Raw genomic sequence first — 25,343 nt, 5'->3', positions numbered from 1 at the left:
TGTGTGTTTATAGGTGGTGGTGTGGTCCATGTATATATCTAGTTGTCAAAAGCTTACTGGTAGGGCATACCACATCAATTGTCCACCGTGGTATGCCTGGAGCACTGAAATTTTTCTCCATTTATACGGACTATGGACTATTTTTATGCGTTTCACCTTATTTTTGTCCTTTTTTCATTTATTTTAAGCTGTAATTTATCAATTCCAAATATAATTAAATACAAAATTCATTGAAGTCTTTAATTACATTTTATTGATCCATTTGTCCAAGATTTAAAAAATCACTTTTAAGATCCATTTTGTCATTTTGGGACGTCCACGATTTAAAAATCCATTTTTTTTTTCATTTTTGGTACGTGGACACCACATTCCATGACTTTTTTCACGCATAATTCATTATAAACAATACTAAAAGTGACACTCACATTCACTAACTTCTTCATTCGTTTTTCTTCGCAGAGTCAAATACTCTAATTTTTTAAAATTCGTACCGAGTTAAAATGAATCTTTAAATCATGGACGGAGGGAGTATCAGAAACTGAGATGTTGTTCAATAAATTTTGTTTGAAATGTAGCGAATTGAGTTTGATGTTTTATACTTATCATACATAGTATAGATCTTCGCGTGGATAACAGTTCAAGGTTTATTATACTCCATATAGTTATACTGCAGGTATTTTTGAACATGTGAATTGGTGCTTATGATGCAACCCTATCGAACTTAATCCTGAATCCTGATTTTGGAGCTCTTCAACACATGCCCTTCATGGTTAGCTTTGAGATGGAGGTTAATCATGTCTATTTGTATATACAAAAAATAACACTCTTGATTTCTATTGGGATTATCCAGCAAACAATTGATCCCATTCTGTCCAATAAACAATTTATCCATGGATTTATGATACTTCAAGATTTTTGATAGAGCACTCTTTGGCTTATTTGTTTTTTTCTCTCTGCAGATAAATTGAGTTCAAGTTTTACAAACCAATATCACCAAAACTTCTCTATTTCTTGGGGGAATGGAGGAATCACTTATTTATAGAATGCCATGACTTTCTTTTATTCCATTGTTATGTAAATTTTCATCACGCACATGCATATGATGCTTCTTTCTTATTAGATAAAATGTAGGCGACTAACCAAAGCATGATTATGGTTTAGTATGCAAGAATCATCAACTTAACATCGATCTACTCAATCTTACCATCTATATATTTGAAATTGATCTAGATAATAAAATCACTCAAAATCTTGCCATAATAAATGGATAGTGATTTGCATTTTCTTAAGTTAAATCATCTTCTAACATTTTTGTGCATCCTAAGTTCTTCATATATATTCTTCAAATTCATTAGTTGGTGGCTTTTCTTCTCCAAGAATTCCAGTATCGGAGCCATCAAACTACCCCCGGGCCCACCCAAATGGCCCATATTCGGCAACCTTCTTCAGTTGGGCCAGCTTCCTCATAGAGATTTAGCGGCCCTATGTGAGAAATATGGACCCCTCGTCTATCTCCGATTGGGTCGGGTCGACGCCATAACGACCAATGATCCCGACATCATCCGTGAGATTCTAAGGCAACAAGACGATGTATTTGCCTCACGACCACGAACCTTGGCAGCGGAGCACCTTGCCTACAATTGTGGAGATGTTGCACTGGCCCCTCTCGGCCCAAAATGGAAACGACTACGACGAATTTGCATGGAAAATTTATTAACTACCAAAAGACTTGAGTCGTTTGCGGGCCACCGATCAGATGAGGCCCAACATCTGGTTAGAAATGTATGGGCCTCGGCCCAATGTGGAAAGGAGGTGAATTTGAGGGAACTCCTAGGTGCTTTCTCGATGAACAACGTGACTAGAATGTTGCTAGGAAAGCAATACTTTGGGGTTGGATCGGATGCCCCACAAGAAGCCACGGAGTTCATGCACATAACGCATGAGCTCTTCAGGCTTCTGGGCCTCATCTATTTGGGTGATTATTTGCCCATTTGGAGGTGGGTCGACCCGTTTGGATGCGAGAAGAAAATGAGGCAAGTCGAGAAAAAAGTTGACGAATTTCATACAAAAATTATAGAACAACATAGGGCAAGTAAGGAAAATCAAGATGATGGCCAAATGGATTTTGTTGATGTCTTGTTGGGTTTGCCCGGTGAAGATGGAAAAGAGCATATGGATGACATAGAGATCAAGGCAGTCATTCAGGTCATTTCAAACATTTTTCATTATATTCATCTATTAATACTATAAATAAAAGTTGTTAAATACTTAGATATGTATTTATTTTAGGACATGATAGCGGCCGCGACCGACACTTCCGCAGTGACAAACGAGTGGGCCATGAGCGAAGTAATCAAGCATCCACATGTTCTCAAACGGGCCCAACAAGAGCTGGACTCAGTCGTCGGCCCAAATCGGATGGTCCAAGAAGCCGACTTGGCCCATCTAAACTACCTACGCTGCATAGTCCGAGAAACATTCCGGATGCACCCGGCCGGCCCGTTTCTGATCCCGCACGAGTCGACCCGGCCCACCACGATAAACGGGTACTACATTCCGGATAGGACACGTGTGTTCATCAACACGCACGGCTTGGGCCGCAACACCGCGATCTGGGGCGACGTGGACCGGTTCGACCCGGAGAGGCACTGGCCGGCTGACGGGAGCCGAGTCGAGATCAGCCACGGAGCCGACTTCAAAATCCTGCCCTTCAGCGCGGGAAAGAGAAAGTGCCCCGGCGCGCCGCTCGGCGTCACGCTCGTGCTCACGGCTCTGGCGCGTCTGCTGCACGCTTTCGATTGGGCCCCGGCTGCGGGCCTCAGGCCCCAAGATATCGATACGAGTGAAGTGTATGGGATGACTATGCCCAAGGCCCGGCCCATGATTGCCGTTGCCCGCCCTAGATTAGCGGCCCATTTGTATCATTGACTTCTTATTATTGCTTATTGTGTTAAATTAACCCCCCTAAATTATGTAGTTTACGACTTTTTTTTTTTTACTTCTAAATTGTGCTTAATCGTAGTATTTTGAATAATTCATTTTAAAAAATGGAAAGAGCAAAAATTTTATTTAAGACTGTGTTGGTAGAGGGAAATTGGTTGAGTAGGTGAGGGATGGGTGAAGTGGCAGTTCAAGTTGAATAGTTTGGGATAAAGTAAATAAATAGTGAATAAATTGAAAAGAGAGAAATATGGGTGGGGGACAGAGAGTGGACCATTTCTTGGTTAATTACTAATTGCATACAACACCATTACTGCGTTTAGTGCTTTACAGGAAAACTCAACTACTTTCCCTCTCTCTTTTTCTTTTGAGCACGAGAAGAATTTGTCGAATCATTTAATTCTGCAGGGCCTGTCGTTTATGGTCTTTTTTAGGTTTGAAATTAATTTGCAAACGACAACATTAATTTTCTACCCCCTATATTTGAAGTCGAATTTACTGCTAGTTAGTAAGCGAAATGAGGTATGATTAGTGTATCCGGATCTTTAATCCTGAGATACTATCATACATATTTTATAAAAGTTTATTTAGTGGAAGTGGAAGAAATTTCACGATATGACAATGAGTTAAGTTATGTGAAAGTTTTTTTTTTTTTTTCGAAAGACAAGTATGATAGATATTGACGCGTTTATATAAGATTAATTACTAGAATTGGCTACAATTAATTAAATAGGATACGACATGGCACATACACACATTTTAGCTGAAAAATTTCGCCTCTGTTGTAACTAATTTGATTACAATTTTGTCATAATTCATTTGATTACTGTACTTTGTTGTATTTTATTGGATTACAATTTTGTTACAATTCATGTAGATTATGGAACAGGGAGTAACATGAACCAGCTGGTTACTGAAGCTACCAGCTGGTTACTGAAGCTACTTGGGACGTGACAGGACAAGTGTAGTGTGTGTGCAGTGTTGCGATATTCAAATAAGGCAGGTTCCCCAGATCCAGCAAGTCCACTAGATCACTTGGTCTGGGAACTCGTAGGTTGTGCGGAATCCCGGTCGTCGGACACACAAGTACTTTCGCTTCAAAAACCCTCAACCACTTTACTAACCTAGTATAGGGAAGTAGGGATCGATCCCACAGAGAAGGATGCGTAAGACTCGTAATCAAGGATTTGGGAGTATTTTTGGTGTTGGCTGCTGCCACGCATTTTCTTGGGTTGAGGAAAATTAAAATTAACTTGACTTGGGAATATTAGAAAGAAACTTAACCTAATAGCTAGACCTAGGAAATAATTCTACGGTGGGACCACATCTAAGAAATAGCAGAGTACGACTGGAAAGTGGCAGAATAACTAACTCTCGTACTACTGACAGTGACATCGTCTTCTACAACCAAATTCGCATAAAACTTTTTGAGAAAATACATAAGCAAATCAAAACAGGGCTACTAACTTGAAATCAAATCTATGAATAAATAATGAAGAACTTAACAGATCTGCATACCTAGACGAAGTGAAATAGAAAACAAAGGAAATTAAACAAGTCTATCAACTACTGTTTCTTTCACACGCCAAAACCAACTTCAGACGCTAAATCCACTCCGGATCCAAGCGTCCGACACGGACTCCAAACAGAAGAAATTCTCCATCATGTCAGATTTACAAATTTAAGCTCCGAACACTCAATCAACCACAGATCTGTCACCAAATTCCACATCAAACACCTCAATAACGAAATAAGCAGATATCGACATAGCAATTTAAGAATTACGCTAACAGCAGAGAGATCTAAGCAAAATAACTTGAAATTAAACAGCTAAACTCAGATCCATGAGCGATAAGCAATTAAACATTATCAACATCAAAGTCGACTCCCAAAAGTGAAGTTCGACGGTGGAAACTAGCAAAAACAGTTGAAATTAAAACAATTGTATCTTCGCCCTCACTAGGACGGTGTTACCAAACTCGAGATCTTCAGAAAGTACCCCCCCTATCACGATTATCCCCAGAATTTTTTCCAAGTGTGTGTGTATGTATGAGCTAAGAAGAGTAAAAACTATATATTCTGCGTTGCATGCTCTTCTCTATATATAGGCGTTTTAGGTGGGCCCAGCGAGGTATTGATAATGACTTTGTTGCCCTCAGCTGTAGACTCCTCTGTCACGCCACTTTTCTTTGTAAATTCTGCTCATTTTCACTCTTTTCTCTCGCTAGACCATCTCCTTCCTTACTTCCTTGATCTAGCGCTTTTCTTCACACACCTGGCTTAGGAAACGTGTTAGACCCAGCAAATTATAACATTTTTTTGCGCATACCGATGCATGAAATTAGCCTTATCAGTTACTTTTAGAATTTAAATTTTTTGATATGCTTTTTTTTCAAAGTGACATTATTATTGCTGAAATTAGGCAAATAACATGGTCTGGATTGGGCATTAGGCTATAACAAAGCCATGCTTTCTCACTAACGCCATAAGGTAAATAAACAAGGGGCTTCTTGGTCTGATGGAATAGAATGGTGGAATGGAATGTGATTTCTACTTTCATTCTATTCATTTGCTTGGTGTGATGGAATGAATAATTGAATGGATGAAATGCAAAATAAATCCAAAGAAATTGACATTTCATTCCAATTTTTATTTTATTCTAACCTCCGTTCCATTCCATCGTAAGGAATATAATATCATAAAAATCATTACAAAACAATGATTACATAAGTACAAGAATTAATATAACGCGCTCGTATTAATTTCTTTTCGTCAACCTGCTGTGCGCTTCTTCATATATGTCTATCATTATTAGAACACAAATTTATAGCACCCATTATTCTCTACACAATTTATCGCCCAACTAAATCCATGAGTAAGTTGATTCTATTGGAAAAAACTGATTTTTTAGTAGGTAGAGTTATTAATTAATTTGGAATTGGTTTTGAGTCGTAAGCCTCTTAATTACTCTATCCAGTCCTATAAAATATTTCTTACTTTTCTTTTTAGGGCATCCACAATGGATGCCTTAGTGGAAGCCCTAGTGAAGGCCCTAGTGGTTGCCACGACAGCATGCCCTATCTTTCTGCAATGGTGGAGCCCTAGTGCATGCCCTATCTCTTATCCACTTTTCATTTCAATTTTAAATTATTGTTTTTTTAATTTGTTTTTAATTACTATAAATTATCAAAATATATTATTTCAAACACCACAAATGCAAAAAAAACAAAAAACTACATTACTTAATAGAAAAGTGGAACTACATCATACTTAGATTAAAAAAAAAAACTACATTAAAACTAAAATACTAAAAAAAAGAAAAAACCAAACTAGTCATCTAAATTCAACTTCTGCGCCAAATTCTTGATCATATTCTTAGTCCTCTGTCGGGCTTCCGGATCGGTTTCTTCACGAAGGCTGTTTTGGGCGTCAAGTATAAACTTATACTCAACCACCTCGCGATAACCTCCGAACTCCTCGATCGCCCTGTCCATGAGCTGAGCAGATGGAGCAGCCGCAGCCTGCGGGGGGGGCGCTGATCCAGACGCGCCCGCCTTCCCCTTCCCTTTGGCCTGGGCTTTGGCAGCCTTGGTACCAATGGGACGTCTAAAAGTAGACGTAGGCGTGCCGGAACTCCCTTCCGGCTCAGCGTTCAGATCCACAGGAGATGGGCCGCTGCTCGTGTAATCGCCAGCGGCGGTGTTCTTCGTCCGCTTCGGAGCCGAGGATCCAACCGGTATCCCTCCGTTGAACTTCCCCTTGTCCTTCAAGATCAGCCAAACATTGTACAGCTTGAACTGCCCGAACTGTTGTTGGTACTCGGACAACGACTTGTTGAGGACATCCTCCATGCTCTCACCGCTAGCTCTTCCGTCCCTGTTCCTGTTGTAGATATAGCAGAAGTTGTTGACGTGGAGCTTGATCCAATCCCAACACTTGCGCAGCTGAACCTTGGTCCGCTTGAACGCCCACTTCGGTTTCACCTCGTTGTAGCGTTCCTCAATGCATCCCACATCCTGGCCGAAGTCTGGTTGTTGGAGGCTATCGAATCCTCCGATACATCGACCCAACACTGAGCCACCTTCAGGTACTCATCCAACTCGTAGTCAGTACGCCCTGTTGCGTACTCCTCGTTCGGCTCATCGTGTGGGAGTGGGCCTGGGACCGATGGCGCCTTTTCTTTCCGCGCCATCTTCTTCCTCCCTTTCTTCGGCGGCGGCCGCACAGGGGCAGGAGGTTGCCCACAACTAGGCTCCATATCCTCAACCCGATACTCCTCGGTGCCGAAGAACGGATCGAACTCAGAGTCGGAGACGAAAGTGGATCCTAAAGACCCAGGCGTCTCAACCCGGTAGTCTTCGTGGCCGGGCCACCGGGCGCCGCGGCCGCCGCTTCCTCCTCCAAACATCGGCATATCGTCGTCGACATTATTCGGGCTCGGGTATTGACTCGGATCCATTGTTGGAAGTGTGGATATTGAGAGAATATAGAAGAGAAAGTGAAAGGTTTGGTGTGTGAAAAGTGAAGAAAATGGAGTATTTATAGTGGTTTAAATTAGGGTTAAATAATTTTAAAAAAAATTATGGCTCGGGCTCGGGCTCGGGCTCGGGATCGGGCGCGACCGAACTATCGGTCGCGCTCGGGCGTGACCGAGGGCTGCAATGGATGCCCGACCACGCCCGAGCCCGATCTCGGCCGATCGGGCGCGCGATCGGGCATCCATTGTGGATGCTCTTAGTAGGTCGCACTAGTGATATTACATTTCTATTTTATTTACTCTCTTGCAATGATATACTAATAATTATATTTTCTCTTTTCATCTAAAACACAAAATAAAATCTCCTAAAATCTTGTATTGTACTGCAAGCGTGACTTCTTTTGTGAGACGGATGGAGTATTAGTATTAATCTTTATACTCCTACTAATTAAAGAGTTTGATACATTGTGAGTGGATAATCGACGTATTTTTTCTAAAATTAATTTTTGGTAAGTAAGAAACGATATGTTAAAGTTATATGGGTTAAGGTTGATCAAACAAAATTACTTCATTCATTTCCTAAAGAGGGAACTTCTTTTTTGATTCACAAACTTTGCCAAAGTATCATTTTAGGTCCGTGAACTTTGAAAATATCATTTGATCAACTATGAGATAATATCATTTGAAGTACTCTTTTACTATTTCTAAGTTTTTCTGGACAAAAATACTCTCAATACCTTAAAGGGTATATATTTTTAATAAACTTATCATATACTCATATTTTTTATAAATATCTTTACAATATATTTTTGACGATTTTTCTAAATATAATTTGACCTTCAATATTATCACTTAATTTTGTGACATGCAAGTTCAATTGCTTCTTCAATTATTTATATTAAAGAATTTTAAAATTGAACATATAACTTTTTTAATAATAAAAAAATTGAATAAAAATTATTTCTTGCATGTCACAAAATTAAGTGATAATATTGAAGGTCAAATTATATTTAGAAAATTCATCAAAAATATATAGTAAAGATATTCATAAAAAAATATGAGTATATTATAAGTTTATTAGAAATATATACCCTTAAAAATATTGAGGGTATTTTAGTTCAAAAAAACATGGAAATAGTAAAAAAGTACTTCAAATGATATTACTCCATAGTTGATGGACCTCAAATGATATTTTCAAAATTCACGGACCTAAAATGATACTTTGGCAAAGTTCGTGGACCAAAAATGATGTTCCCTCTTTCTTAAAAATATAAATTCTCTCTTTTTTTTCTCTTTCCTAAAAATAGAAAATTTTCATTTTTTGGTATGAATATCACAATCCACTAACATTAATTTCACTACTTCCTTGCTCATTCTTTTTTTCATCTTTTATTTTAACAATTTTGCATTAAATTTGTGCTATTTCCATCCAAAGTTTCTACTTTTAGAAAATAGAAAAAGCATACTATATTCTACTCCCTATCAAATGAGCCAAAAAAAGAATACTATATTCTACTCCCTATCAAATGAGCCCATTGTTTTTTACTAATACATCGAACTTGTTAGGCTCACCCTATCAAATGAGCCCATTTTTTTTGGGTCATGCCATAAGAGCATCCACAATAGCGGCTAGCCAATTCGCGTCGCTAGCCGATCGGCTAGCCGAACCATTGAAGCCGGCCAGCCGAGAATCGGCGTGGGCTAGCCGATTAGAGTGCGCTGACCGCCATTATGGCATGCCGATCGGCCCGCGCCAATTTTAATTTTTTTATTTTTAAAAAACCTATATATACACGATTTTAGTTTCATTTTCATTTGCACCACTTGTTTTTAACGAGTTTTCTTTACTCTCTCTAATTTCTGTACAAGAACAACATCTAGCGATGAGTAACGCTCGGTGGTAGCGGTGGTGGTAGCGGTGGTAGCGGTGGGAATACTGAGGAGTACTAACGGCAGATGAACGAGGTTTATGAGGGCTACATGAGCCGCGAACTAGAGCGGTACATGCGAAGGGTCGAACAGCAGGCGGTACCTCGCCTTCCATCGGTTGTCCACCGCCGAGCAATGATTGATCGGGATCACGTAGCTGCACATCAGCGGCTATATGATGACTACTTCGCTCCGGACCCGCGGTTTCCAGCCAACCTTGTTCGAGTCGGCTTTTTAGAATGCGCAGGCAGTTGTTTATGCGTATCGTTGACGCTTTGGAGCGTCGATATATATTTCCGCTTCAGGCACGATGCGGCTGGCAGATCTCGCCACACCCCCTATCAAAAGTGCACGGCGGCAATCGAGCGGTTAACCTACGGAGGTGCGGCAGACATGTGGGATGAGTAGGGCTGGGGAAAAATATCGAAAAAATGATATATCGCTCGTATCGTATTGAAAAATATTGAAGAATTATCGAATTTTTGATATATCATAATTTTCGATACGATAACGATATGAATTTCCTTATATCGTGATATATTGTTTTATATCGAAAATACGATATATATCGAAAATTTCGATATATCTTTTCGATATATATCGATATTTAACGATATATCGAATTTCGGTACGATATATCGAAATATCGATACGATAACGATATGAAATTTTTTTATATAGAAAGTTCGATATATCGAAACTTTCGATACGATAACTGATATGAAATTCTTTCATATCGATATTTTCGATACGATACACGATACAACGTTTTCGATACGATATATCGTATCGACCCACCCCTAGGGATGAGTACCTCCACATCGGTGAGACGACTTCTCTGCAACGTCTGAAGTTTTTCTGTCCGAGCGTGATTCACATTTTCGGTGAGCCAGTACCTTGAAGCCCTACCCCCAAGATTGTCGAGGAATCTCATGCAGATGCACGGGGAGCAGCATGGGTTCCCCGGGATGTTAGGCAACAGCATAGATTGTATGCATTGGGAGTGGAAGAACTGTCCGACTGCCTGGAAGGGGGCCTACACGACCGGCTACAAGTCAAAGAATCCCACGATGATCCTCGAGGCCGTAGCTGATTACCGGCATGGATCCGGCATGCGTATTTTGGGTAGGCGGGTCGAACAACGACCTCAACATCCTCAACTCGTCGCCCCTCTTCAACGAGAAGTGTTAGGGCATCGGTCCGTCGTTATAGTAACGTCTCAAACATGATCTCATTTTCTTTGAGCATAATGTTATTACCCTCCAAATCTTATGAGAGTATTGGAATGTTTGGCTCTCAATAAACATCATAAAATTTGCTGGTGCATAACACATTTGACATATCTCTACGCATTAGTAATAAACTTATTTTATCATTTGGAAGGAACTTATAATATTTGGATACGATAATCACTTAGTACTAACGTATTTAGTCTTAGGACATAAGAGTATCCACTGGCACAATCACGATTCCGCCCAAGGCACAGTCACAAAAATTCTTCCATAGCCACAAAAACTTGTCCAGTCCACTAGGCAACGCCACAACCACAAATCACATTATTTTATCAATTATTGGTATACTTTAATTGGACTGGAACAAAATTAATTGGATAAAAATAAATAGAATGAAATGGAATGGAATGAAATAAATGATTTGGGAATAGATTATTTATAGATAAAGATTATTTTTTAAAAAAAATAAAAAATCCGGAGGCGCGCAGCGCGCCCCCCCCCCCCCCTCCTCGTGCAGATGCGGCTCGCGCCTGTCCTCCTGAGCCAGCTACGACGCCCTCGTCCTCGGCTATAGCACGCAACGGCTTTTTCTATTGTGGACACTCTAAGGGTACTCTTAACCTGACTAACATTAATCAATTTGTGACGCAGTATTGTTTAGTACTTAAATAACGTTATTAATGTGTTAAGTAAAAGAAAAAAGTAAAAAAATAAATAAAAGAATGAACTTTTTAATTTTTAGAAATATGTAATTTAATTGGGTTGTGTAATTTAAGCGATTTTAATTAGAGTGGGTGGGGCATTAAATAAGAAAGTATAGTGAATCTGATGTTAAAGGACGATGTTACATGATTATCAATCCAAATACTATAGAATTTGACTCATAAAACAAGCGCATTCCTCCAAAAAAATCCACAGCTATCCAACACACAGTCACTATTTATACCGCCCACTCTTCCTCCCCGTTCTCCACCCTTTTCAAAATGGACGGAAAACGGGCGCCCCTTTTTGTCTTCATTTTCCTTTCTCTCTCCTCCGCCATTGCTCTTCCCTACCAGAACTTCCTGCTCACCTCCCTTCCCCAACCTCTCTACCAATCCGACTCTTCATCCGACCTACTCCAAACTCTGCCTCTTCACGATTCCGATTTTGCACTCGATCTACACCACGTCGACAATCTCTCTCCTGCGCAGGACTCCACGGCGGAATCTCTCTTCAAACTCCGCCTCCGCCGCGACGCACTCAGGGCCAACTCGCTCTCTCACCTCGCCTCCTCCAACATCTCCGCCAGGAACAGAGGCGCCAACGGCTTCAGCAGCTCGGTCATATCCGGACTCGCGCAGGGAAGCGGCGAGTACTTCACGCGCATCGGCGTCGGAACGCCCGCGAGGTACGTCTACATGGTGCTCGACACCGGCAGCGACGTCGTCTGGATCCAGTGCTCTCCCTGCCGGAAATGCTACCGCCAGTCGGATCCGGTCTTCGATCCCACCAAATCGACTTCTTTCTCTGCCGTTTCCTGCTCCTCGCCGCTCTGCCGCCGCCTCGATTCCCCCGGCTGCAGCAATCGGAGTAAGAAATGCCTCTACCAGGTTTCCTACGGGGACGGATCCTTCACCGTCGGCGAATTCTCTGTCGAAACGCTGACGTTTCGGAAGTCTAGAGTGAAGAACATCGCCCTAGGCTGCGGCCACGACAATGAGGGGCTCTTCGTCGGCGCCGCCGGCTTGCTAGGCCTCGGCCGTGGGAAATTGTCGTTTCCTGCTCAAGCCGGCCGTCGATTCGCTAAAAAATTCTCCTACTGCTTGGTCGACAGAACGGCGTCGTCTAAGCCGTCTTCGATGCTCTTCGGTGCGGCCGCGGTGCCGCGAGCCGCCGTCTTCACTCCGCTGGTGACAAATCCGAAGCTCGACACCTTCTATTACGTTCATTTGAACGGAATTTCCGTCGGCGGCGCACGCGTCCCCGGCATTACGGCGAAGCTTTTCAAAATCGACGCCAGCGGCAACGGCGGCGTGATTGTGGATTCGGGGACTTCGGTGACCCGGCTGACCCGGCCCGCTTACGTTGCCCTAAGGAACGCGTTCCGGAGCGGGGCTTCGAATCTGAAGCGGGCGCCGGAGTTTTCTCTCTTCGATACGTGCTTCGATCTGTCAGGGAAGACGGAGGTGAGGGTGCCGACTGTGGTGCTGCATTTCGCCGGAGCTGACGTGTCGTTGCCGGCGTCGAACTACTTGATTCCGGTGGACAGCGACGGAACGTTCTGCTTTGCGTTTGCGGGTACAACGAGCGGGTTGTCCATAATTGGGAATATCCAGCAGCAGGGTTTCCGGGTCGTATTTGATTTGGCGGCCAATCGGGTCGGCTTCGCTGCTAACACTTGTACCTAGGCAGGGTTTATATTTTCGCTTCCATTTTATATTCAAACAAGGGAATTATTTGCTTGCTAATTTCTAAATTTATTTTTGTTTAGAAAATGGTTTATGATGAAGTTTGAAAAGGGAACAGTGGCACATGTTGTCTGTTGAATTGTGTTTGTCCTATAAATTATTGTCGTAACTTGTGGACTGTGGAGTATCATACATAAATGAGGATGCATTCGTACCAGAAAATTTCCAGTCACATGCGATTTTAAACTGAGGTTTAACTATCACCGCATCATCTAAGCCTCCTTGGAAATCGTTTACCATTCACGATGTAAATATTGAATACCTTTTCAATATAAATTAATTTACTGTATAAGTTATCCATTCAAAATCAAATAGTCAAAATTGAATCACACTAATTAAAATTAGTAAAGCATGAAATCGCTAACTATCGACTTTAATTTAAGTTTAACTGAGTTGATAAGCTACTTGAATCGCTCACTGATTATGATTGTAGATAAGTTTATTGGGTAGTGATAAAATGCAAACTTATATATTGTACAAATTCAAAACTTTTCAATACATCTTCAATACTGTTTCAATACAATATCAACATAGTGTAAAATTTTAAGATTTTAATATCAACACAGTATCAACACAACATCAATCATTAACAACGTTGAACTTCTGTTGGTATTTTTCTGTTGATGCTTTTTTATGATCTATTGACACTTTTCAATGGTCCAGATTATAATTTTGAATTTATATAATATTTAAAGTTTTCATTTGATCACATTCCTATTTGATTAACAGTAATTTTTTAACTATTGTGGCCGCAACCCAAATGATGCCCGCAACTGGAGCCCTAATTAAAGTTATGGTTGTAAAATTTTTGTTTATATATAACCTTCGTAACGTAAACTATTATGCAAAGTTAACTTTTATCAATAGTACTATTTTTTGTGTTCGCTCCTAATTGTGGGAATGTGTCAAAATATAAGTATTGCATATTTATTTAGTTTAGTTATAAGACAAATTAAAATTCAAAATCAAATTCAGTACTATGTAGGAGTACATTTTTGAATGATTGGGTATTACTCCTATGTTTCTTGGCCAAAGCATAGTAGTAATAAATTCGCTTGACTTCTTATAAATGTGATCGTGTCATTTGGCTTGTTGATTAGATGACTGATGTTGGAGTATTACTATTAATCACAATGGGCTTATTAATCAAAAGTTTTGTGTGCAGGTTGATGCTATCAATCTCTAATTTTAACTGAGGTATTTTGTAATCTACTGTTTAATTTAATAGGAGTACTATCTTCTACTACTATGGATCGGGAACTAAATACATTAATCGAATTCATATAGTATTACGAATAATCCAAAATTTCAATTGTTTAAATAGGAGTAGTGATAATATTATTAGCAATAATTCGAATTAATTAATAAATGAAAAGGAAAGTTAGGCACAACGCACGATTGACATATCTGTGGCGTGAATGCCGTTGAGGAGAAATTGAGTTTCTAGCATTTCACATGGTACGGATCAATTCTCTTTTGCTTTTTCAGTTGTAATTTGTTTTATTCATTATTATATTCATTAGAATGTGTAAAAGTGTGCTTTTCTGTCGGTTTGCTCCTAGTATTCCATAGATTCTTTATAAATAACAGAATTAGTAAAATATAATCAAATGATGTACAGTGCAAAAAGTTTTGAAAAAAAAATGGATACTAATGTTTGTCTATTGGATGATTTTAAGAAGAATAAATGGAAATTCTTGTGCTTTACATATTTCTTAAATTGGAATTATAACAAATGTAACTTAACTCTAGTTTGTCTGATTAAAATTACGTGCTTTTTTAATCCTAAATTAGCTTTTAATGTAAGTATATATTTACGATGTTATACAATACGTTAATTTGATTAGTTTCAAGAATTTTTTTTTGCCTAGTCGTATTATTCTTTTCTTGGGTTGAATGAAACCAGCAGCTGGCATACACTTTCGTAGTCTTTCAACGACATTATTTTTTGAAATAATCTCGTTTCTTTAGTTATATGTAATTATGTAAATTAATTTTTTGATTCGATTATTTCGTAATAATAGAAACAATGAGATAGACAAATCGCAGCAATTCAATGATTCTTCAAGTTAGGAGTAATCGATTAAATTAAACAAAAATGCTATATCAAATAATTCATCATGTATAGATTCACGCACGATGCATGTTACATAACGTGCAACAAAAAATGTTTAAAGTCAAGATAAGATGAGTAAGATTTTTGTGCATGTGGCAATGTGGCATGTAATGTAGCATGTGCAAAATCAAACACAGCACTATATCTCAGATAACCCCACATGTTTCTATTGCTTACGCCTGATTAATTATATATTTCCATCACAAGATTTGCCATCAATATAGTAACACATCCATGTCTTTTAATTAAATCATTTGGGTGACTTAGTTGGCGGAATGACTGTGTGAGTATATTCGTTATTTAAATACTAGTATTAAAGTTTGAGATTAATTAATAAAGCTATTACAAGTAGTAATTTTCTTTCGATCAGGTGTCTTGTCTTGTGTCCCAAAATATAAAAGTCAAGCACACAAATGAGAAAAATTTCTCTGAAATTGGACTATGGGCTCTAAAATGAATAATAATGCTATTTGAGAAATCATAAGATAATTGTCAAATTCAATACAAGGTATATGATAGATTGATACGAGATTCGTCAATTCTTAATTAAATGACCAAGGATCAATTCCTACCTTCGGATATGCCTATAAATCAAAACAAAAAATAATTCGCCAGATTTGTTTAATAAAAAAAATATAGTACTCCCTGATTACCAAATTCAAAGGATAAGAGAAAGACAACTGCAAATATTATGGCATCAGATATTTAAGGGTTTAACCTATATAATAGCATTTTAATAATTGGGATTGTATGTAATTAAATTTATAAATTTTATCAAATTCCGGTTCATCCCGTGGAATTAAAAAAAAATTAATATTTTTTATCGGGTCATCTTCCATTGCTTATAGCATCATAATCCAAAATTAAAACCAAATCTACATCCTTAGATTTTAAAATGAGTGGATGAGCTTGAACATTACGAATTTCAATAAATACTAGACAAAATATCAATAAAATGGTAATATCGTCAATATGTTATCATATAATAATTTTCGTGAGTGTTTCTTTATATCAACATAGTGTATTACAAATATCAATAATATGACATAAGAATATCAACACTAGTACAAGAAAATATCAACACATATTTATTGAGATTTTAAAATTGTTTTATTGAGATTTTATATGCATTATATTGAATTTTTTTGATATATTTGTTGATAAAATTCTGGTTATCAACGTTTACAAAAATTAAAATAAAAAATATCAAATTTCATTATCCGAACGTCGTCGGAACATATGCAATTGAGATCTCGTTGGAATCCTTATAAAATTATCTTTAATTTGATATATTTTTTGCGAAAATATAATTTAAATCGAGAGTGTTCCGTAAATTTAAAGTTTTAAGATGATTTTAATGAGAGATAATTAACATTAATACCCCTTATTTTTATTTAATAATTTTCATAATTAAAAATATAATCCATGTGACATTATTTCAACCACTAGATACTAAGATTTGGTCTTAATTTATGATTACTAATTAGATAGCAATTGATCACTCTCTTTTTATCTGTTTGATTTATATATAAAACAATATATTTTTTTGATGCTCAAAATGACCTTGTTTCATTAAAATATATTTTTTCCATCCATTTTCTTATTTTAATTAAACAACATCGTTTTGAGTATTACTCTTTCTTTTAATGCATTTTTTACATATAGCCTGGTTTTTAAATATTGTCACTAGTACAATTTTTCTAAAACTTATAATTTGTGGATTTATAACATCGGTTTATTTTTAGCAAGATTGACAATGACACCACTATCACTATGTATGAAAAAAGTACACGTGAATAAGACATGTAAAATTTTCAAAATTTCAAAATTGAATGACAATGACACGTGAAATGCTAGTCCACGTCAATTATTTTCGTATAGTTTCATGTTCAACTATGTTGCAATTCACATAAATTATGGGTATGACTTCCATGTTTAACATTTAATTATCATCTTGTATACAAAAAACTAAGAATAGCCATTGAGTCATTTTATGCAATTGTTCATATTTGTAAGTTTGTTACAGATAAAACATTTTATTAGCTAAAACATAACCTTATGACATGGTACAACATCTTTGGCAATAAAATAAGACCAATCAAATCTCCTTCCGTGCTCCTATTTTCTCTACATGTATTTTAAGTAAGTGAAGTTTGAAAATTATTGGTAAATTACTAAACTCCAACATGTGAATTTTTTGTAACTCAAAATTTAATCACCACTCACTTTATAGTTTTGGGCCTTTTGGCATAACACCACTAAAATGAGTGTCCTCTCGAAATTGTGGGACTGTCAAATACTAGCCATAATGATTAAATGTATGATATGTTTGAGGTACTTATACAAAAATTTTTTTCTTTTATTTTAAATGGAAAAGACAAGAATATTTAATAAGTTTCGCGACCAATAATACTCTCTCTCTATCTCTCGACCACAACCACACACGATGGTAACTAATTACGAAATCGGAAAATCATATCTTCACTGAGAACGGAACAGGAGCACGAGCACATAACATCAAAAGAGAGGTTGGCACAACGCGTGTCCCATCAAAATTCATCGTGTGACAGTCAAATACAATAAATTTATCATCCAAAACATAGTACAATATGTTTTAATTCGCGACTTAAAGTGAGTATGCTGATATTGAAGTTCAAATTTTTAGACAATGTAATATCGACTGTAATTTATTTTCTCCGCATTTGTTCTTAATAATTGTAGAACATCATTTTACTCCAACAAAAAATTGAATCACTAAAAATATGGAATGGTATGAAAAAGTATTTTGTTCGTCCCAATCAAATTGATATATTTTCTTTTTAGATATGCTATTTAACTGATAAAATAATACTAGTGCATAAAAGAATATAATCTTAGAGAAGAATCTAAGTAGAAACTATAGTTAGAATAGACCACTGCTGTTCTGATTGACCCAATAGAATGCTACCATTAAATTCCATTAATCGCCTTGGCATACGCCTCCAAGTCATATGGTGTCCAAGGACATTCTCGTCAAATGTGTAGCTAAAGAGTGATGAAATTAAAAACCAACGATAAACCGACTTGAAACCCAGATTGGGACGTCGTGATGGCGGAAGATAGGGCTACGGCGGCGGAGGTGGCTTTGACAGAGATAACCGTTGAATCCACGGCGGCGGAGGTGGATCGATCAAATTCGTGGTGCATTGTTCCGACTGCAGCTCCGTTTCGCATCCCAATCCTATGTCTCTCATGAGCAACATTTCTCAGGTACGCTTCGGTTTTAAATGTTATCAGTAATTTCCGGTTTGTTTCTGTTGTGATGTAGAAATGGTGTCCTCGTGTTTGGAATAGATTTTCGAGTTCTTCGGTAAGACTTTATTGATTTAGAGTTTGGGCAATTAGCGGAATGTATAAATAGTATATTGGTGGTTATTTCGGCATCGATTTCATTACGTCCTGTTTAGCTGTAAGCCTGTAATCAGCTCACATGATCTTTGTTTACTCAAATTTGGTATATCCAGATATAATTGATTGCCGCTTTTTATTTTATGCTAGAACAATTGGTTAATTTGCTCATGAATGCTTATGTTTGTGACAATGTTTCCGTTTTTGTTACTCCACTTTTTTAGAAAATGCTTATCTCAGAACATCTGTATGATATTCTGTAGCTGCACACCTCAGTTTTGTATATTATCTTCATTTTCTGTATATTCATTATTGATAAATATGTTTATAACTTTATTTGATGAACTATCTGTTATAGGTATGGTATCTTTCACTTCTCAGTTCTCATAATAGATGAGCTTTTCAAGAAGTCGGCTTGTTGAGTACTTGGATCCATTCCTTAGTATTATTGGTTTTGGAAGAAAGTAGAAACCATCCGCCTCCTGCTTCTGTTGAATAATCTCTTCATTTCTTAAAGGCAATTGAGTTCTGTGAGAAGTGGAGTGGTTTGTTTGGAATTCATTATTGACATCTTGGATTAGGTTACGACTATCTCAAGTATGCATACCCTTCGTTTCCAGTTTCCTAACCTGCAAGCTAATTCAGCATGCATACAAGTTACAACAAGTGAGGAGGGAGAGGGAAATGAGAACAAGAGATATCTCGGAAGAGATATGAATCTTTGGAAGCAAAAATAAAAGAGGAGATACATACCAGTATTGATGAAATTGACTTGAGTGTTTACGAATTAATAGGATGAAGGATGATGGCATGCAGTTTGATCCTGTATATGATGAGAAATGGAAGAAATTTGTAACTCAGAACTACAACAGATCCAGCTTGTTTCTTTGAAAGAGGGGAAATAATCATAGAAGATAGTTCAAATGAAGTTGTTATCACTGCTTTGAGGAACCCTATAAGGCTAACCATCTTGCTGCAGTGCAGGAGTGGATTTCTGTTCTTATAAGAGTGGAGTGGCCGATCTCCCTTTCGGGGTTCTGCTTTGAAAAATATAATAGATATAAGAAATCTCGATGCAAAAAGAGCTATAAATTTGTCGAATGTAACTGAGAAAAGAAATGCTTGAAGCAGTGAAAGTAACAGTCACAAAGATCCTGTATGAAGTGAGCTTTTGGCTGAAGCTACAGTTCTTAACTGGGAATCTTCCCGGATCGTTGGGGACCAAATGAGGATGTCTTGGCTTAACAAAAAGGGGACTGAATGTTGAAATTCACTGGGGTAGGGTCGACCAGGATGCATGCAGTTATACAAGCTGAGAAAATTGCAGAACTGAACATGTAGGCATCCATGTGTGAAGAAAAGGCTCTCAAAATCCAACCATGTAGAGCTCCTTTGAAGAATGATGCACTTTGTCAAAGAAAAGATTCGAAAGTTTGCCCATTTCATGGACCCATCATCCCTTGAGATGATGGAGGAAATCCAATCAACCGAAGAGACTGTCAGCCAAAACCAACCAGAAGAATCTAGTTCAATGCCGAGAGTAATGTGTTGCACCAGCTACTGAAGCAAGCTGTAAAGAATATTCGAGGGAGGGACAGAGAGGACTAAAAACTGGGAGAAGTAGACAAGCAGGTCTCAAGCGAGCACAGTGAAGCTATGCTCTGAGTCCGAGGTGCAGCAATTGCTTCTTCAACATCCTATTATGTAAAGGAAGGTACAAACGCTCACACCAATGCTGAAAAAGAAAGAAACTTATAAAGACAGTTTAGCTCAAAGGTTATTGAACACTAATGCCAGAGATTCTGCTATCCGACAGTTGACAATAGCAGAAGAGGGCATTTCCTAACAATGGTAGAATTAGAATATACCCAAAATTTCAAAGCAGCTCTTCTCGAGGTACACTTATGTTTTGGTTCATTAGGTGAATTGTAATAGTTAGATTTGGATAGTTTCACTGTGGTTATTGTCTGTGCCTCAGTTTTGCAGCCTTGTTTTTAGTTTTCACCGAACTTTTTAAAGCTCTGTATGATCTGTGGTTTGTTAGAGAATGAAAAATAAAATAGGCGTCTCTTGTCCTGCTAAAGCCAAGCCATTGCCTCTCTCCTAATAACGAACAGTTTGTCGTTCTCTCACTGCAGGTAACTATATACTATTAATATATCTGACTTCAAAATTATTCATGATGTTATAGTATATTATATAAATGCAATAATTTGGATAGATTCAACTGATTTTGACAGGAAATCTGGCGAGCATTGAGGAAAATGTCAATCATTGAAGACTAAGAGAAGCCGGCAACAACAACTAATACTCTCTGTCAATGATACTACAATAGTAGGTATTGATTATTTTTGCATAAACACGAAAATTTTGTAAGGGTAAAAAGAGGGGGTCCCCTCTCCTCCCATCCCAAGTTTCACTAATTAGTGTATTGAAAGAAGAGTGAATAAACACAGGCCACATGGCTTAAAGGGCATAAAGAATAATGGAAATCTTGACGGGAGGAGTAAGGAATTGTTGTCTAACCAATCAAACAAGCCAAAGATGCTTCATAAATCTTTGGGTCACTCTAGTGCTCCTTTTTACTTTTTTTTTTTTTTTTTTTGTCTTGCTTTTGAAATTAATATTGATTTTAAGTAATTTGTAATAGCGATGCTTTTGCTTTTATGCCACTATATCTCCAAATGTAACACCTTCGACAATCATTGCTAATAATTATTGGCATAACCCAATCTGCTGGCAAAAATCCAAGCAACTTTTCAAACACGCTATTTCTTTTGTAGAGTATAATGAATTATGGCCGTTTAGTTATGCACTACCACTGTTATTCGCAATCATCCATATAAGAAAATTTATCATAGTACTAGTATATTTTAATCAAATGAGCAATGTATTTCACGATAACTATAGATAGCAAAACTGATTTGGGATAATATTTTCATATGATTGTAAGTTTTAAGTTTTACTCCGTATAAACTTATACATGATCCACACTTATCTTTTTCCTTAACTTTACCACTAGTCTCATCTCTTTTTAGTTGTGCATATTTATAGATCCTAAGTAAATCAGTAGTAATATGCAAATAATAGAAAAACATGAATATCAATAAAAAAATTTATAAAATTATAGTATAATTAAAATGATCTAATTGCATAATTATTTGTAATCTCCTTGGATTTTCTATGTGAATAGATAAACCCACTACTTTTGATGGTTATTTTAACAATGCAAAATATGAAAAATTGAAAATGCGTATACATCGGGCTAGACAGTCAATAAGGGCTAATGTGTAAAATTAACACACAAACCAAACAGCTAGTAATACCAAGATAGATTATTTTATCATAGCAAAACACGGAGCGTCCTTATTGACTCTCACATGCTTCACTCGTCCATCGGGACTTCAAGTTGAGCCCGGAAATGAAGACAGAGGCTCCACATGCCCTAACATAATTTATAGTGCTCCGGGCATGGAAGAACATCCTTAGCATCTGACATGCATATTTAATTAGGTCCATGCCATTTCAAATTTCAAATATTTTACAATGAAGCCTGCATTTATGAGCTCTCAACCTTATTTTTGTCCCAATTTGATTCCACATCAAGAAAGAAACAGGACATAATCCACCCTTTTGAGTCTTATCCAAGAGGACCTTCTATATCATAGCATATTCATAGATGTGATCAATAAATGTGAATTTGTTTATAGTTGTATATTTATTATTTTAGATATTTCAAATTTTCCGAGTAAACTCAATTCGTATATAGTACTCCTCTAGTATAATAAATTGGCACAAGAATTCTTAGTAGGTTGGTTGTATAATTATTCATCCACCAACTATATACCAAGTGCCAAGTGGGTATTATATTAAGAAAAATAATTTTCTGCTCATGTATTTGCAAACATTAAGCCAATGTAGTAGGTAATTATAATATGGATACACAACATGAAATAATACTCCTACTAATAATTGCAATAACATTGAGATAACTTTCCCTATCTGAATTGCCATATGAAAAAACCAGATTTTCATGTGTTTTTTTTTAAAAAAAAATCAATAAATATTATGGCAAGATGTAAATTGACATCTCTCTGTCAAATACACACACAAACAAGGAGAAAACAAATTTAAAAAGAAAAGAGAGCTCTCCATCAAGAAAAGCGCCTCCATTTGAGGCTCCTCCAATTTTCTTTTGTAACCCTTCCAAAATCTCCACTATTAGAATTCTGAGAAATCCCCAAATTCAAAATATCGCCATTCCTCGCACTCTCCAGAAATGATCAGCCGTTTGATCTGAGCAAAGAAGTAAACAATTGCGAGAATGGAATCCAGCATTGAATGCGTAACTGACGGATTAATGGACGAAGATGAGATCTCTTCTCAGTTTTCGTCTTCGAAGTCGTCTCACACTAATATCAACACCAATAATCTGAATGGGATGGTTATTAATCCGGCCACGAGTGTTCACGAGCTTCTAGAATGCCCTGTTTGCACCAATTCTATGTACCCTCCAATCCATCAGGTTTCTCTCTCTTCTCTTGCCGTCTTCTTTTGAAGATTCAATTATATCTTGATATTTTTGGGAAATGGGTTTTTAGTTACCGTTGTGATGGGTTTATATGCTTGAAGGTTGAATCTTTCTGATTGTTTTATCTGTTGAATTTGTTTTTGTTGGGATCGTGTTGATTGATGGAAGTTTGTAGAAATTGCTGGTGGAATCTGATTCTTCTTTCCTATCCTCTGCTCGAACAGCTTTTAATTTGGGATAAATTTATGAATGAGTTGGTAGGGTTCGCCGATTATTTATTTATTATTGTTTCATTATTATTTTTTTACTATTTTAGGTTTCACCGATTTTGTCCAATTTCTGCAAAAAAATAGCAAATTTATCGCAATATTTCAAAAACTTGTTATTTTGATGAACCTTGTCTACCTTGATCCTGTTTGGGAATATACAAAAAGTATAGGTTTAAACCCTGGGAAATTTCTTTCTGGTTTGCCAAAATCTGTTTGTTTCCCTTTCTGCATTAGAGTATTGGACCTAGAAGAAACAGATTGAGCGAAATCGATCAAAGCTTGTTCAGGGCTTCCCACTCGACTTGAGTCACATCATAAAATTGTGTTTGCTGTAATAAAACACTGGCAGGAGATTTACAGGGATGAAACTTGACTATATTCATGTTTTTTGCATTAGCATTTGACCTTCAAGCTGCTGATGTGAAATTTTTAGATGAGAATTTAGTTGATTGGTTGGGCCTTTGTAGACATCCTTTCTAAATACTACTACTAGATTGCCTTCAAATGAATTGATCTTGTAGTTATAGTGTGTTATGCTGATTATACTTAGTTGTTTGTTTGTCCTAATGCAAAGACGTTTCCTGCAGTGTCACAACGGTCATACCATATGTTCGACATGTAAAGTAAGGGTCCATAACAAATGTCCGACTTGTAGGCATGAGCTTGGTGATATAAGATGTTTAGCACTAGAAAAAGTTGCTGAATCACTTGAACTTCCTTGCAAGTATTCCACCCTTGGATGCCCCGAGATCTTTCCTTATTATAGTAAGTTGAAACACGAGGCTGCCTGTAATTTTAGGCCTTACACCTGCCCATATGCTGGATCAGAGTGCTCCGTCGTTGGGGATATTCCTTACCTAGTTGCTCACTTACGTGACGATCACAAAGTGGACATGCATTCTGGATGCACATTCAATCATCGCTATGTTAAATCAAATCCTCGGGATGTAGAGAATGCCACATGGATGCTGACTGTAAGTATTTCTCTACAATTATTGTTTCCTAATAATCACTTCTTGTTTCTTTAATATTTAAATGAGTCTTTGAGCTCGGTTACTGCACGATAATGGCAATTTGCAGATTACAATTCTTGTATTAGCATATCAAGTAGGGCTTATCAAGAAAGTTGTGATTGAATATGCTGGTGAACCACTCGTTTTAAGTCTAGATCAATAACATTTGTGGAACTTTGGATTCATTTAAATTCCATCCTTCACCAGTAGAACCCTAGGATATTTTGTTCTGATTACTTATCAAGAAAGTTGCATTAGAAGAATGCTAGTTTACTCGATTGAAGTCTAGATCCCTGATGAAAACCTTGTTGATTTTCCAACGCAGGTATTCCATTGTTTTGGCCAATATTTTTGCCTGCATTTCGAAGCTTTCCAACTGGGCATGGCTCCTGTCTACATGGCTTTTCTTCGATTCATGGGAGACGAGATGGATGCCCGGAACTACAGCTACAGTTTAGAGGTTGGGGGAAACGGCCGGAAGCTTATATGGGAGGGCACCCCTCGGAGCATCAGAGACAGTCACCGGAAGGTTAGGGACAGCCATGATGGCCTAATCATACAACGGAATATGGCTCTCTTCTTCTCAGGAGGGGACAGGAAAGAACTTAAGCTTCGTGTGACGGGGCGAATATGGAAGGAACAACAGAACCCAGATGGTGGAGCTTGCATACCCAACTTCTGCAGCTAATGCTGCTTCAATTGTTGTTGTTTTTGGGTTGTTTTCTTCCCTTTTCAGAAAGATGTAACTTCAAATCTAAAAAATGTGTTGCTATATCACAAGGGTATGTTATGACAATTTCTTAAAATGTAGTTTGTGTTTGCATTAAATCCAATACCATTAGATTGTATTATGAGTTATATATACTGCACCCAAGTGTTTGAATAGAAAAACTGAATTGCTAAACAACAACATATAAAACCAAAGCTATTCAGTTCATTTTTTTTCTACACTTGTATTGCTATATTTTCATTTTTGTATCCATATAAGTTAATTCAAAC

The 25,343-nt window shown here is 37.4% G+C and overlaps 3 protein-coding genes and 1 pseudogene across 3 annotated transcripts; all 4 read left to right on the top strand.

Moving 5' to 3' along the window:
- Nucleotides 1-1,261: 1,261 nt before the first annotated feature.
- On the top strand, nt 1,262-2,960 carry LOC125217837 (cytochrome P450 703A2). The gene is made up of 2 exons (XM_048119389.1): nt 1,262-2,205; nt 2,290-2,960. The coding sequence occupies exons 1-2, from the start codon at nt 1,264-1,266 to the stop codon at nt 2,926-2,928; spliced, it is 1,581 nt and encodes a 526-aa protein (XP_047975346.1). The 5' UTR covers nt 1,262-1,263; the 3' UTR covers nt 2,929-2,960.
- An 8,504-nt stretch (nt 2,961-11,464) lies between these two features.
- LOC125224143 (aspartyl protease family protein 2-like) lies at nt 11,465-13,107 on the top strand. The gene has a single exon (XM_048127501.1). The coding sequence runs from the start codon at nt 11,562-11,564 to the stop codon at nt 12,966-12,968; it is 1,407 nt and encodes a 468-aa protein (XP_047983458.1). The 5' UTR covers nt 11,465-11,561; the 3' UTR covers nt 12,969-13,107.
- A 5,786-nt stretch (nt 13,108-18,893) lies between these two features.
- Nucleotides 18,894-21,221, top strand: LOC125218379 (annotated as a pseudogene).
- A 1,416-nt stretch (nt 21,222-22,637) lies between these two features.
- Nucleotides 22,638-25,172, top strand: LOC125223300 (E3 ubiquitin-protein ligase SINAT5-like). Its single transcript, XM_048126383.1, has 3 exons — nt 22,638-23,056; nt 23,919-24,305; nt 24,670-25,172. The coding sequence occupies exons 1-3, from the start codon at nt 22,856-22,858 to the stop codon at nt 25,030-25,032; spliced, it is 951 nt and encodes a 316-aa protein (XP_047982340.1). The 5' UTR covers nt 22,638-22,855; the 3' UTR covers nt 25,033-25,172.
- The last annotated feature ends 171 nt before the right edge of the window (nt 25,173-25,343 follow it).

The sequence above is a fragment of the Salvia hispanica genome, chromosome 4, assembly GCF_023119035.1.
Source record: "Salvia hispanica cultivar TCC Black 2014 chromosome 4, UniMelb_Shisp_WGS_1.0, whole genome shotgun sequence".
Taxonomy (NCBI): domain Eukaryota; kingdom Viridiplantae; phylum Streptophyta; class Magnoliopsida; order Lamiales; family Lamiaceae; genus Salvia; species Salvia hispanica.
Note: the sequence above shows the minus strand (reverse complement) of the source record. Positions and strands in the feature narration are given on the sequence as shown.